We start from the raw sequence: 13,873 nt of genomic DNA on the forward strand, positions 1-13,873 counted from the left end.
CTAGACACGCTCACGACCCATTTATTGAACCGTCCAATACTGTTCTGGCAAGCAATACATCCTGTTCACAAGGTCCGTTGGTTTGGAACAGTCTTACTTCAAACATAAAAAATTCCCGTTCTTTAGCCTCATTTAAATATTGCTTAAAAAAACCCTCATCGGTTGTTATAGCCATGCTACTACCCCGTAACGTGTGCTCCTAATCATTCAGCTGTCCCTATTCTGATCCTATTATAGTTACGCTAAATTATCCCTATTCTTTCTTCTTTCTTCTTCTTCCCTTCTTTGCTTTCTATAATCTAGTCGGATAACTTGTATTGTATTGTTTTGTTTTGTCCCCTATACCGTCACCAGTTTATACACATGATAAATTATATTTGATTAATCATTGAGGTCCCTGCAGCTCCACGCTATGCGTTTAGCAGGGTCCTCGTCAGTCAATATTATTTTAGCCACATTAATTATTATATAAGATAAATTATCTGATTTGTAAATTGCCTATATCCACATATAAACATATTATTATATACTGTATATTAACGTCATGAACAGTAATATTATATATTACATAGATTATGTATTCAAGTTACATTAACCATCACAAATTATTATCAATATATCTTTTTGTTAATATTATTGCAATTTACTCTTATTATTAATTGTTATTATATTTATTAAACTATATCTATTGTACTCAATGTTATTATTATATATGCTATGCTATGTATGATATTGATTGATAAAATAAATTTGAACTTTGAACTTTGAACTTTGAACTTTGAACTTTGAACTTTGAGTTTAACCGCCGAATCCGTACAAGGTACGCCCTTGGCGTTTCAGAGCGTAGATGACGTCCATTGCTGTGACCGTCTTTCTCTTGGCATGCTCGCAATATGTAACTGCATCACGGATGACATTCTCGAGGAAGACTTTCAACACACCACGGGTCTCTTCATAGATAAGACCAGAGATACGTTTCACACCACCTCGACGGGCCAAACGGCGGATAGCTGGTTTGGTGATACCCTGGATGTTATCACGCAAGACCTTGCGATGACGTTTAGCGCCACCTTTTCCAAGTCCCTTTCCTCCTTTACCACGGCCAGACATTGTTATCGGTTGTTTGTGCTTGTTTGCTGATCAAGAACAGAATGAACTTCCGACTGCACCTCGCGCTTCATAAACCAAGCTATTGCGGACGTAAGTAAAAAACTTCACCTGTCGTAGAGGGCGAGTCGCATAGGGCGAAACCCGATCTCAAGTGTGTCTTCGTAATATGTCCACTGAATTATAAACGAAACGAGAATTAATACTAACAGTAATACAAGTAATGCTAATGATAGATTAAAAAAAAGAAAGAAGAAGAAGAAGAAGAAGAAAGAAGAAGAAGAGAAAATCGTCGCAGATAAATTAAATTATGACATTTGGTTTGGCTTGTTCTTCGACTTACTTGCGTCTTATATACTAAGTACGCACTTTTCATGCTCTACATACATTGAATGATATTAACACTTACTAACAACTTGTAAAGAGCAGCGCCTACCCAAACTGAGGTGTTTCATACCCATCTTAATGTCAGATTTTGTGTCACCAACGATGTGCAATTAATTCTTTCACATATTTCACTCTATTCATCAAATTCATCTTCCAGTGTTTAAACGTTACACAATCTTTATATCAATAATATGTTTGTATTGGTCTACTGATTTTATATAGTTTTATTGAATATTTGAACTAGTTTTATTGAATAAAAGCAATGAAAGTCTTAACATATTTACAACACAATAATCATATCTCTTTTTGGAACTTGTGGTGGCTCTGAAAAGAGCCGTTTGTTTTATGCAAAGCACATTTACTTGGAGGTTGTATATTTGGTGACAGCCTTTGTGCCTTCGCTGACAGCGTGTTTGGCCAGCTCTCCAGGTAGAAGAAGGCGGACAGCGGTCTGTACCTCTCGGCTGCTGATCGTGGACTTCTTGTTGTAATTAGCTAGGCGAGAAGCTTCCCCGGGGATGCGCTCGAAGATGTCGTTGACGAAACTGTTCATGATGCTCATGGCACGGCTTGATATACCAGTGTCTGGATGAACCTGCTTCAACACCTTGTAGATGTAGATACCGTAGCTTTCCTTTCTGCGCCTACGTCTTTTACCAGCAACCCCGGCTGGGCGACCCCGAGCCTTTCCTGCTTTCTTCGCACCTTTACCACTTGCTTTGGGAGACATGTTTACGCACTAGAGTCAGACACTAGAATGATTGCGGAAGTTGCCGCGCGGTCGTATTTATATCGACTCGTATGCAAATTAGGGATCCAAACACGGATCCTGCGTAAAGGGCGGCCTATTAATTTCCCGCTTGCCTGTGTGGGGCTGATTCATATAGAACGCTTTCAAACATTTCCCAAGTTATCATTATTATTTAATTAATTTATCACAAATCTATTTTGAAGAAGATACAAAAAAAAAAAAAAAAAAAAAAAAAAAAAAAAAGAAAAAAAACTGAACGCATGCAAATTTATTAACAAAATTGCCGCAATAAAAAACAAACAAAAATACAACAAGAAAAATAAAAAAATAAAAGAGACACATTTTCTCTCTCTCTCTCTTTTATTTTAAACCCGTTGTAGTTCCCATAGTGACAAAGAGTGATTTGGTGTGAATTTGGTGTAGATTTGAAGGCAAAGATCAAGGATCAAGGACGTAGGATCAAGATCAAGGATGCGAAGAAATAGCGTTTACATAAAATTGATATTTGCCAGGTTTAATCGAATGATTTGAGAATGCAGGCACATAGAGACAAAACCCCATAACTGTTGAACTTTGCGGACACAACACTGCGCCGAATGCACGGCGCAAGCTGATTGGTCGATTTCCGGGCGAGTGCAATGTGGCAGGATCCGCCCGAAGTGGTATATAAGCAGATCGGCGGATGTGTTTCGCCATTCAGTTTGATCTGACCTAGCAAGCTATACAAATCTGTTAAACATGTCTGGACGTGGTAAAGGAGGAAAAGCAAGATCTAAGGCCAAGAGCCGATCTTCAAGAGCTGGACTGCAGTTTCCAGTCGGTCGTGTACACCGTTTCTTGCGCAAAGGCAACTATGCTGAGCGTGTGGGAGCTGGTGCCCCAGTTTATTTGGCTGCTGTGATGGAGTATCTGGCTGCTGAGATCCTGGAGTTGGCCGGTAATGCTGCCCGAGACAACAAGAAGACAAGAATCAACCCGCGTCACTTACAACTTGCCATCCGCAACGACGAAGAGTTGAACAAGCTACTCAGCGGTGTCACCATCGCACAAGGTGGTGTCCTCCCGAACATCCAGGCTGTACTTCTACCGAAGAAGACCACCATTAATTATTATATAAGATAAATTATCTGATTTGTAAATTGCCTATATCCACATATAAACATATTATTATATACTGTATATTAACGTCATGAACAGTAATATTATATATTACATAGATTATGTATTCAAGTTATATTAACCATCACAAATTATTATCAATATATCTTTTTGTTAATATTATTGCAATTTACTCTTATTATTAATTGTTATTATATTTATTAAACTATATCTATTGTACTCAATGTTATTATTATATATGCTATGCTATGTATGATATTGATTGATAAAATAAATTTGAACTTTGAACTTTGAACTTTGAACTTTGAGTTTAACCGCCGAATCCGTACAAGGTACGCCCTTGGCGTTTCAGAGCGTAGACGACGTCCATTGCTGTGACCGTCTTTCTCTTGGCATGCTCGCAATATGTAATTCAATTCAATTCAATTCAATTCAATTCAATTTTATTTTTTTCCATCTCATATGACAGGTTATATTATAAAACAAGATAATACATATAAGGATAAATAAATACAGTTTATCAAATACAAGAAATTGTAAATATCTTAAGTTTAGCAAAAACATATTAAATACATGAGATGTGGATGCCATCAAGAACGCTAGGCGTGTGGCTGATGGCACCCAAAGTTGCAACGAATATAATAACACTAGAAAAAAAAAACTATTAATGAATAAATAATTTAACTAGAATAAGTGAACTAGTGTATCAATGAAACAATAATAACATGAAGAGGATGTCATATTAGGTACATGCGTGTACCTCATGAATAATATGAAACAAATATTGATTTGAATAAAACTAGAACATCCAGAAAAACGAGGGTGCAGGGGGATAAGGGAATTTACATGATTGATGCGTACTCGTTATTGATTTTTTCAGAGTGATATTGATCTAGAATGTGATTTGTCATTCTTTTTTTAAAGGAAGAGAGGGAATGCGAGTTTTTTATTTCGTCTTTCAGTGAATTCCAAATTGTAGGTCCCTGGGTTTTGATTGTATTTTTTGCAAGTTGGGTATTTGTTGTCGCGATGTAAAGGTCAAGGGCCTGTCTGGTCGCGTAATTATGGACATCAGAATTGGTTATAAACTGATTATTTGGTAAGTCGTGTGGGAGGAGGTCATGGTGGTAACGATACATATGAGTTGCAAGCTGAAAAGTGTAGATATCACGGATTTTTAATTTTTTAAGGAAATGAAAAGAGGAGTTGTATGATCCAGCCAAAGGGAATAAGTACAAGTTCTGATGATTTTTTTTTGCATGATGAAGAGGATTCTAGATTACTATTATTTTGTCACCCCATACCAGAGTACAATAGGATAAGTATGGTAGGACCAAAGTGTTATACAATGTTTGGAGGAATCCTGGTTTAAGAAGGGTCTGACTTTTCTAATTATACCATTATACTTTGAGACTATTTTAGAAATATGGGAGGTATGGGTCTTCCATGAAAGGTTGTTGTCAATTAAGATTCCTAGAAATTTAGTTACTTCAACTTTTCAATGTGTTTATTGTCAATTTCAATGTTAAAATTTTGGTCAGGTTTATTGCTATATTTATTTTTAAAGATCATGAAGTTAGTTTTATCTATATTTAATGAAAGTTTATTTAGTTTAAACCAGTTCGAAATTTTCTGAAGCTCTATATTAATTATTTTTTCTAATTGTTCAGGGTCTTTGTGGGAAAAAAGAATATTAGTGTCGTCAGCAAAAATAATAAAATGGGATGAAGGTGATGAGAGTGGGAGGTCGTTTATATATAAAAGGAATAAAAGTGGTCCAAGGATTGATCCCTGGGGGACACCGCAAATTATATCACCTTCAGCAGATTTTTGATGGTTATAAACTACATATTGTTTTCTTTCTGAAAGATAGTTTTTTATCCAGAGATTGGCAAGACCTCTGATACCGTAACTATTTAGTTTGTGGAGAAGGATGTCATGGTTGAGGGTATCAAAGGCCTTGCTTAGGTCTAGGAATATTCCAAGACTATGGAGTTTTTCATCTAGTACACTGGTAATTTTGCAATAAAGATCATTGATTGCCATATACGTGGACCTGTTTGGTCTGAAACCATATTGGTGGGAGCTCAAAATATTATTTTTATCAATGAAGTCAAAAAGCCGGGTGTAAATTATTTTTTCAAGTATTTTTGAGACAGCAGGTAATATTGAAATTGGCCTATAGTTACTACAAATCTGATTATCACCCGATTTAAAAATTGGAATTACTTTGGCGATTTTAAGTAGGGATGGGACAATGCCCGTTATTAGGGATCCATTAAATATATGTGTGATAACGGGGGCTATTTCATTGATTATTATTTTGAGTAGTTTAGTACTTATATTATCAAAGCCACTGCTGTTGCTATCCTTAAGTTTTTTAGTAATATTAATTATTTCCTCGGGAGATGTTGGGTTTAAGAAAATACTGTTATGTTGATTTATTGAATCTAGTGGAGAAATGTAGTCATCGTCGGGAGTAGTTATTTTATGAGCTAATTTGGTGCCTATGTTGGTAAAAAAGGTATTGAAGTTATCGGCTATTTCAGTTGAATCGGTAATTTTGTTGCCATCTTTATCTTTAAAGAAATCAGGTAATTTGGAACGCCTGTTTCTACCTAAAAGATTATTTAATGTTTTCCAAGTTTCCTTCATGTTAAATTTATTTGATTCAATTTGGGCGGTAATGTGGGATTTTTTGGCTGTACGAAGTAAGTTATTTAGTATATTTCTATATTTAGTATATTTTAGTTTATTTTCATCTGTAGGTTTAGTGATGTACTTTTTATATAATTTATCTTTGGTTCTAATTGATTTAACAAGGCCTATGGTGATCCAGGGCTTACGTGGTGATTTACGTTTAGACATTTTAGTTGTTTTTATTGGGCAGTGGATATCTAATAAGCTAGTGGTTTTATTAATGAATTTCGTGTAAGAGTTTTCGGGATTATCATCGTGGAGTACAAAATCCCAATTCACGAGTGATAAGGAGTTTTTAAAGCCTTTAATATTATTAGGTCTTAATTGCCTGGTTTGTTTTGTGGTGGGTTGAGAACTATTATCAAAACGAGGGCCTTTAACAGAAACAAAATTTGGGAAATGGTCGGAGAGGTCAGTAACCAAGTTACCAGAAGTTATTTGGTTATCGCCATCATTTGTGAAAATGTTATCGATTAGCGATATTGTGGTACCGTTCTTGGTTGTGTAGACTCGGGTGGGTCGATCAATGCAGGGGAAAAAAGAATAGGCGTACATAAGATTAACGAATGTGTTGACCTGATGGCTTTGGTCAAATTTTAAGAGATCAATATTAAAATCGCCTAGCATAAAACTTTTTTTCCTTTCATTTGAAATAGTGTTCAGGGTTGATTCTAGGTCAGAAATGAATTGATGGTAGTCGACATAGTCTGGTTTATAAACAATGCCAACGATTATATTTTTGTCAGGAATTTCGAGGAAAACAGAATCGCAGTCAGGGCTTTTATTTTAAGGTCAGGTCTTTGAATGAAATTATGTTTAGAATGGATGAATAAGGACGCACCTCCGCCGGATCTTTCGGAGCGTAAACAGTCTATTCTGTCATAGTTGTCAAGATCAATTAAATTGGACTCGTCAGTTGAATTAAACCAGGTTTCTGTAAAACCTATAATATCAAAATCATGATTCAGAATAGAAATATAGTCCACAATAGTATTTGCTTTTTTGTTTATGCTTCTGGTGTTGTGATGGAATAGTGAAAAATTATTTTGGCGGAGGGCACCTTCATTAATGATTGAGCTAGTATCATAGTATTTACAGTCGCATTGTAGGTTATGGTCAATATTACAGGAGTTATCTGAAGTTTGGGATTGGGGATTGAGTACGCTGTTGAATTGGGATGGAATAAATTGGTGTGCCGACATAAAATTAGACAAATCGGACATGGTGCAGACGGGACAAAAAGTGCGGGCCGAAAATTAAATTAGATTAAAAAATTAAAAAGTGTAACTGCATCACGGATGACATTCTCGAGGAAGACTTTCAACACATCACGGGTCTCTTCATAGATAAGACCAGAGATACGTTTCACACCACCTCGACGGGCCAAACGGCGGATAGCTGGTTTGGTGATACCCTGGATGTTATCACGCAAGACCTTGCGATGACGTTTGGCGCCACCTTTTCCAAGTCCCTTTCCTCCTTTACCACGGCCAGACATTGTTATCGGTTGTTTGTGCTTGTTTGCTGATCAAGAACAGAATGAACTTCCGACTGCACCTCGCGCTTCATAAACCAAGCTATTGCGGACGTGAGTGAAAAACTTCACCTGTCGTAGAGGGCGAGTCGCATAGGGCGAAACCCGATCTCAAGTGTGTCTTCGTAATATGTCCACTGAATTATAAACGAAACGAGAATTAATACTAACAGTAATACAAGTAATGCTAATGATAGATTAAAAAAAAGAAAGAAGAAGAAGAAGAAGAAGAAGAAAATCGTCGCAGATAAATTAAATTATGACATTTGGTTTGGCTTGTTCTTCGACTTACTTGCGTCTTATATACTAAGTACGCACTTTTTCATGCTCTACATACATTGAATGATATTAACACTTACTAACAACTTGTAAAGAGCAGCGCCTACCCAAACTGAGGTGTTTCATACCCATCTTAATGTCAGATTTTGTGTCACCAACGATGTGCAATTAATTCTTTCACATATTTCACTCTATTCATCAAATTCATCTTCCAGTGTTTAAACGTTACACAATCTTTATATCAATAATATGTTTGTATTGGTCTACTGATTTTATATAGTTTTATTGAATATTTGAACTAGTTTTATTGAATAAAAGCAATGAAAGTCTTAACATATTTACAACACAATAATCATATCTCTTTTTGGAACTTGTGGTGGCTCTGAAAAGAGCCGTTTGTTTTTATGCAAAGCACATTTACTTGGAGGTTGTATATTTGGTGACAGCCTTTGTGCCTTCGCTGACAGCGTGTTTGGCCAGCTCTCCAGGTAGAAGAAGGCGGACAGCGGTCTGTACCTCTCGGCTGCTGATCGTGGACTTCTTGTTGTAATTAGCTAGGCGAGAAGCTTCCCCGGCGATGCGCTCGAAGATGTCGTTGACGAAACTGTTCATGATGCTCATGGCACGGCTTGATATACCAGTGTCTGGATGAACCTGCTTCAACACCTTGTAGATGTAGATACCGTAGCTTTCCTTTCTGCGCCTACGTCTTTTACCAGCAACCCCGGCTGGGCGACCCCGAGCCTTTCCTGCTTTCTTCGCACCTTTACCACTTGCTTTGGGAGACATGTTTACGCACTAGAGTCAGACACTAGAATGATTGCGGAAGTTGCCGCGCGGTCGTATTTATATCGACTCGTATGCAAATTAGGGATCCAAAACGGATCCTGCGTAAAGGGCGGCCTATTAATTTCCCGCTTGCCTGTGTGGGGCTGATTCATATAGAACGCTTTCAAACATTTCCCAAGTTATCATTATTATTTAATTAATTTATCACAAATCTATTTTGAAGAAGATACAAAAAAAAAAAAAAAAAAAAAAAAAAAAATGCAAATTTATTAACAAAATTGCCGCAATAAAAAAACAAACAAAAATACAACAAGAAAAATAAGAAAATAAAAGAGACACATTTTCTCTCTCTCTCTTTTATTTTAAACCCGTTGTAGTTCCCATAGTGACAAAGAGTGATTTGGTGTGAATTTGGTGTAGATTTGAAGGCAAAGATCAAGGATCAAGGACGTAGGATCAAGATCAAGGATGCGAAGAAATAGCGTTTACATAAAATTGATATTTGCCAGGTTTAATCGAATGATTTGAGAATGCAGGCACATAGAGACAAAACCCCATAACTGTTGAACTTTGCGGACACAACACTGCGCCGAATGCACGGCGCAAGCTGATTGGTCGATTTCCGGGCGAGTGCAATGTGGCAGGATCCGCCCGAAGTGGTATATAAGCAGATCGGCGGATGTGTTTCGCCATTCAGTTTGATCTGACCTAGCAAGCTATACAAATCTGTTAAACATGTCTGACGTGGTAAAGGAGGAAAAGCAAGATCTAAGGCCAAGAGCCGATCTTCAAGAGCTGGACTGCAGTTTCCAGTCGGTCGTGTACACCGTTTCTTGCGCAAAGGCAACTATGCTGAGCGTGTGGGAGCTGGTGCCCCAGTTTATTTGGCTGCTGTGATGGAGTATCTGGCTGCTGAGATCCTGGAGTTGGCCGGTAATGCTGCCCGAGACAACAAGAAGACAAGAATCAACCCGCGTCACTTACAACTTGCCATCCGCAACGACGAAGAGTTGAACAAGCTACTCAGCGGTGTCACCATCGCACAAGGTGGTGTCCTCCCGAACATCCAGGCTGTACTTCTACCGAAGAAGACCACCAAGGCGAAATAGACTTCTGTCATTTTCCCCCATAGGCAAACGGCTCTTTTCAGAGCCACCAAAACTCCCAAAAAGAGCGATGATTGTGTTGTATACAAGATATAAATAAATATTAAGATAGTAAAAGTAAGGTCTTTAATACTATAAGTAATAACTAGTCTTTATAAATAAATAAACAAACATTACTATTATATTACACGCGTCACAGTATAAAGTTAATAACGCCTATCGGTATTGTGATTTTGTATCTAGTGTTGTTTGAACATGACTGTATCATATAGCAATTTGTGTTCAGTATGAAGAAATCAAGTATTTGCCACATAGTTGTTGTCATTTTATTTAAACTCTCCTTTTTACACATTCAGCGTCCGTCATTTTAGCTACTTACAATATTTTGCAAGACGAATGAAGCTAAACACTTTCATTTCATTTTTCCCCCTGTCCTAATAATTACATATTGTTTACATATTGACTGTCATTCATTTAATCTACGTTTGTTTTTATTACTACAGTGCTTTGACACTTAAAGGACCATTATCTCATTTTGGAAAATGTGGTGGCTCTGAAAAGAGCCGTTTGTTTTTGACACTGCGGTGACACAGGTTTACTTCTTCTTGGGTGCTGTCTTCTTTGTCTTCGTGGCAGTCTTCTTCTTAACAGGTGTTTTCTTTGCTGGCTTCTTTGTCGCTGCTTTCTTCGCTGGCTTTGCAGTCTTCTTTGGTGTGACTTTCTTAGCGGCTTTCTTTGTAGACTTCTTCTTCGTTGTCGTCTTCTTGACAGTCTTCTTTGTTGCTGCTGTCTTCTTTGCCTTTGCTGCCTCCTTCTTTGCCTTCAGCTTAGCTGCTTTCTTGACCTTCGCTGCCTCTCTTTTCTCCTTCTTCTTTTCGGCGGCTGCCTTCTTGCGTGCTGCTGCTTTAGCCTTAATCGCCTTTTCCTTTTCTGCGTCAGCTTTCTTGGTTCCCAGTTTGAAAGAACCACTGGCTCCCTGTCCTTTTACCTGGACCAGGCTGCCCTTGGTTACACAAGACTTCAAGGCTTTGTTGATGTGCGAGTTCAGCTTCTCAATGTCGCACTTGTAGTTTGCAGCGATGTATTTCTTGATGGCTGAAACAGACGACCCTTTCTTTTCTTTCAGAGCACCGACGGCGGCGACGACCATGTCAGGACATGGTGGATGAGCACGGGCTTAGCGACCTTCTTGGTTTTCTGAGCAGTAGCCATGGTTGACGATATGAGTATCTTGCACGTTTTTCAACTAGTGAAACAACAGTAATAAAGTACACGCTGTTGCGATGCGACTTCTATATCATCATTGCGGACGTGCGTGAAATCGCCGGATCCGTGATCTCGTGCAGCGCCATTTTTGGTTCATTTCCCCACAAGCTGTGCTTGATGTCAAGCCAAAAAATGCAATTTCTACACAAATAAACCTTTCAGATTACTTTCAAATGACGGATACGTTTAGAGATAAATGTGCACAATCTTATTTTACACTTTGCGACTATGCATCGGTTTATTTTCGCTAATGACAGAACGGATTGGTCGTGCATGTATTAAAATAACACCTATGTGACCCAACATTTTTATGATGTTTGCCCTGTCAAACAAAACTGTTACATACTCCCTTCACCATAATAAAAAAACACGGGTTTATTCAACCAGAGGAACTTTAAATTGTTTTCAAATCCATGCGCTATGCTGCATTTAGAGTTCCCCAAGGAGATGGTATAAAACACAACATGTATCTCCCCATCATCCCATCCGACAACTATTCTAGTATGGAACTTTTGATTTTATAAGCACAACATTGACATGTGTGTACTTTCAGAAATGTAATAGGCCTAGTATAATAAGTGATTTTTCAAATTCCATGCCGTCTTACCGCCATGTTCTACCATATTGCTATATTTATCTGTATTATTCGTTTATTTGTTTACTTGATTTTCTATTTACTCTATTTTTCTATTTACTTTATGTCTATTACTTTACTAACACATTGTCATCTCTCTTTTTTGAAGTTGTGGTGGCTCTGAAAAGAGCCGTTTGAATTTTGAAGAGTTTTTCCGCTTATGCGCGCTCTCCACGGATGCGGCGTGCCAGCTGGATGTCTTTCGGCATGATGGTCACACGCTTGGCATGGATTGCACACAGGTTGGTATCTTCAAAGAGGCCAACCAAGTATGCTTCGCTTGCCTCCTGCAGGGCCATGACGGCAGAACTCTGGAAGCGCAGCTCCGTCTTGAAGTCTTGGGCGATTTCACGGACCAGCCGCTGGAACGGTAGCTTGCGGATGAGGAGCTCGGTGCTCTTCTGGTAGCGACGGATCTCACGAAGCGCCACTGTACCTGGCCTGTAACGATGTGGTTTCTTCACACCGCCGGTTGCTGGTGCTGATTTGCGAGCTGCCTTGGTGGCAAGCTGCTTGCGTGGAGCCTTTCCTCCAGTAGATTTACATGCGGTTTGCTTTGTACGAGCCATGATTTCGTTTCAACGTATCAATGAATATTGAATAAAGTTCAGCGTAAACGAGACCCTTTATATACCGGTCGGTTTCCGGGCGAAGAGTTTGCACCTCTTCGGTCATTGGTGGGTTCACCGCGGTTCCTGATTGGACGACAGAATCGATCATCTGATTGGACAACGAGCCGCGCAGCATGCATGCACGATAGATTTGGCATTGCTATTTTATATTTTCAATAAACATGGCAGATATTTAGGCACAATTCAATATTCATGACAGACAGAAATTAGCAAAGTTTACATTACACCGACTTTGTGTCAACATTATTGTAAACATGATAAGTACTCAAATTTGTAAAACAATTCATCAAAGTCGCCATCTATCATATGTTCATTTCATAATTATATAACAGCCAGCACTTTATTTTTTTTTAAAGAATATAATGTGCAGCAAATATAAGGATAACACAACTAGCTTATTATTTTGTCGGTTTCTGTTTCTTATCTTATGTTCAATTATTATTCTGTATTCAGTTAACTATCTATCTATCTATTTATTAACGAATTCATTTATTTATATATTTACTTAGTTAATAAGACACAATTTCATTTCTCTTTTTGGAAGTAATGGTGGCTCTGAAAAGAGCCGTTTGTTTTTAGGGAAGCGGTAGTTTCTTGAGTTTAACCGCCGAATCCGTACAAGGTACGCCCTTGGCGTTTCAGAGCGTAGACGACGTCCATTGCTGTGACCGTCTTTCTCTTGGCATGCTCGCAATATGTAACTGCATCACGGATGACATTCTCGAGGAAGACTTTCAACACACCACGGGTCTCTTCATAGATAAGACCAGAGATACGTTTCACACCACCTCGACGGGCCAAACGGCGGATAGCTGGTTTGGTGATACCCTGGATGTTATCACGCAAGACCTTGCGATGACGTTTGGCGCCACCTTTTCCAAGTCCCTTTCCTCCTTTACCACGGCCAGACATTGTTATCGGTTGTTTGTGCTTGTTTGCTGATCAAGAACAGAATGAACTTCCGACTGCACCTCGCGCTTCATAAACCAAGCTATTGCGGACGTGAGTGAAAAACTTCACCTGTCGTAGAGGGCGAGTCGCATAGGGCGAAACCCGATCTCAAGTGTGTCTTCGTAATATGTCCACTGAATTATAAACGAAACGAGAATTAATACTAACAGTAATACAAGTAATGCTAATGATAGATTAAAAAAAAGAAAGAAGAAGAAGAAGAAGCAGAAGAAGAGAAAAAATCGTCGCAGATAAATTAAATTATGACATTTGGTTTGGCTTGTTCTTCGACTTACTTGCGTCTTATATACTAAGTACGCACTTTTTCATGCTCTACATACATTGAATGATATAAACACTTACTAACAACTTGTAAAGAGCAGCGCCTACCCAAACTGAGGTGTTTCATACCCATCTTAATGTCAGATTTTGTGTCACCAACGATGTGCAATTAATTCTTTCACATATTTCACTCTATTCATCAAATTCATCTTCCAGTGTTTAAACGTTACACAATCTTTATATCAATAATATGTTTGTATTGGTCTACTGATTTTATATAGTTTTATTGAATATTTGAACTAGTTTTATTGAATAAAAGCAATGAAAGTCTTAACA

At 38.2% G+C, this 13,873-nt stretch overlaps 8 protein-coding genes across 8 annotated transcripts; 2 read left to right on the forward strand and 6 right to left on the reverse strand.

Annotated features, from left to right (window-relative positions):
• Positions 1 to 798: 798 nt before the first annotated feature.
• On the reverse strand, positions 799 to 1,110 carry LOC140162204 (histone H4-like). The gene has a single exon (XM_072185462.1). It carries the CDS (start codon positions 1,108 to 1,110, stop codon positions 799 to 801), a length of 312 nt encoding a protein of 103 aa, XP_072041563.1.
• A 731-nt stretch (positions 1,111 to 1,841) lies between these two features.
• LOC140162205 (late histone H2B.2.1-like) lies at positions 1,842 to 2,270 on the reverse strand. Its single transcript, XM_072185463.1, has one exon. The coding sequence runs from the start codon at positions 2,222 to 2,224 to the stop codon at positions 1,853 to 1,855; it is 372 nt and encodes a 123-aa protein (XP_072041564.1). The 5' UTR covers positions 2,225 to 2,270; the 3' UTR covers positions 1,842 to 1,852.
• Positions 2,271 to 2,614: 344 nt separating this feature from the next.
• Positions 2,615 to 3,367, forward strand: LOC140161874 (histone H2A-like). Its single transcript, XM_072185170.1, has one exon. It carries the CDS (start codon positions 2,984 to 2,986, stop codon positions 3,365 to 3,367), a length of 384 nt encoding a protein of 127 aa, XP_072041271.1. The 5' UTR covers positions 2,615 to 2,983.
• Positions 3,368 to 3,674: 307 nt separating this feature from the next.
• On the reverse strand, positions 3,675 to 7,651 carry LOC140162206 (histone H4-like). Its single transcript, XM_072185464.1, has 2 exons — positions 7,352 to 7,651; positions 3,675 to 3,775 (listed from the first exon to the last, which is right to left on the reverse strand). The coding sequence occupies exons 1-2, from the start codon at positions 7,560 to 7,562 to the stop codon at positions 3,675 to 3,677; spliced, it is 312 nt and encodes a 103-aa protein (XP_072041565.1). The 5' UTR covers positions 7,563 to 7,651.
• Positions 7,652 to 8,116: 465 nt separating this feature from the next.
• LOC140162207 (late histone H2B.2.1-like) lies at positions 8,117 to 8,712 on the reverse strand. The gene has a single exon (XM_072185465.1). It carries the CDS (start codon positions 8,664 to 8,666, stop codon positions 8,295 to 8,297), a length of 372 nt encoding a protein of 123 aa, XP_072041566.1. The 5' UTR covers positions 8,667 to 8,712; the 3' UTR covers positions 8,117 to 8,294.
• Positions 8,713 to 9,409: 697 nt separating this feature from the next.
• Positions 9,410 to 9,788, forward strand: LOC140161875 (histone H2A-like; the record flags this gene model as incomplete). The annotated part of the gene is made up of 1 exon (XM_072185171.1): positions 9,410 to 9,788. A coding segment is annotated over one exon (366 nt), but the record flags the coding sequence as incomplete, so codon positions are not given.
• A 1,669-nt stretch (positions 9,789 to 11,457) lies between these two features.
• Positions 11,458 to 12,256, reverse strand: LOC140162208 (histone H3, embryonic-like). The gene has a single exon (XM_072185466.1). The coding sequence runs from the start codon at positions 12,239 to 12,241 to the stop codon at positions 11,831 to 11,833; it is 411 nt and encodes a 136-aa protein (XP_072041567.1). The 5' UTR covers positions 12,242 to 12,256; the 3' UTR covers positions 11,458 to 11,830.
• A 521-nt stretch (positions 12,257 to 12,777) lies between these two features.
• On the reverse strand, positions 12,778 to 13,280 carry LOC140162209 (histone H4). Its single transcript, XM_072185467.1, has one exon. The coding sequence runs from the start codon at positions 13,214 to 13,216 to the stop codon at positions 12,905 to 12,907; it is 312 nt and encodes a 103-aa protein (XP_072041568.1). The 5' UTR covers positions 13,217 to 13,280; the 3' UTR covers positions 12,778 to 12,904.
• Between the last annotated feature and the right edge of the window lie 593 nt (positions 13,281 to 13,873).

The sequence above is a fragment of the Amphiura filiformis genome, chromosome 10 (assembly GCF_039555335.1).
Source record: "Amphiura filiformis chromosome 10, Afil_fr2py, whole genome shotgun sequence".
Classification (NCBI taxonomy): domain Eukaryota; kingdom Metazoa; phylum Echinodermata; class Ophiuroidea; order Amphilepidida; family Amphiuridae; genus Amphiura; species Amphiura filiformis.

Coding starts and splice junctions, on each gene's coding strand:
- LOC140161874 (XM_072185170.1), top strand. CDS start 2,984: ATGTCTGGACGTGGTAAAGGAGGAAAAGCAAGATCTAAGGCCAAGAGC.
- LOC140162207 (XM_072185465.1), bottom strand. CDS start 8,666: ATGTCTCCCAAAGCAAGTGGTAAAGGTGCGAAGAAAGCAGGAAAGGCT.
- LOC140162206 (XM_072185464.1), bottom strand. CDS start 7,562: ATGTCTGGCCGTGGTAAAGGAGGAAAGGGACTTGGAAAAGGTGGCGCC. Junction 3,776..7,351: donor GAATGTCATCCGTGATGCAG/TTACACTTTTTA, acceptor AATTGAATTGAA/TTACATATTGCGAGCATGCC.
- LOC140162208 (XM_072185466.1), bottom strand. CDS start 12,241: ATGGCTCGTACAAAGCAAACCGCATGTAAATCTACTGGAGGAAAGGCT.
- LOC140162204 (XM_072185462.1), bottom strand. CDS start 1,110: ATGTCTGGCCGTGGTAAAGGAGGAAAGGGACTTGGAAAAGGTGGCGCT.
- LOC140162205 (XM_072185463.1), bottom strand. CDS start 2,224: ATGTCTCCCAAAGCAAGTGGTAAAGGTGCGAAGAAAGCAGGAAAGGCT.
- LOC140162209 (XM_072185467.1), bottom strand. CDS start 13,216: ATGTCTGGCCGTGGTAAAGGAGGAAAGGGACTTGGAAAAGGTGGCGCC.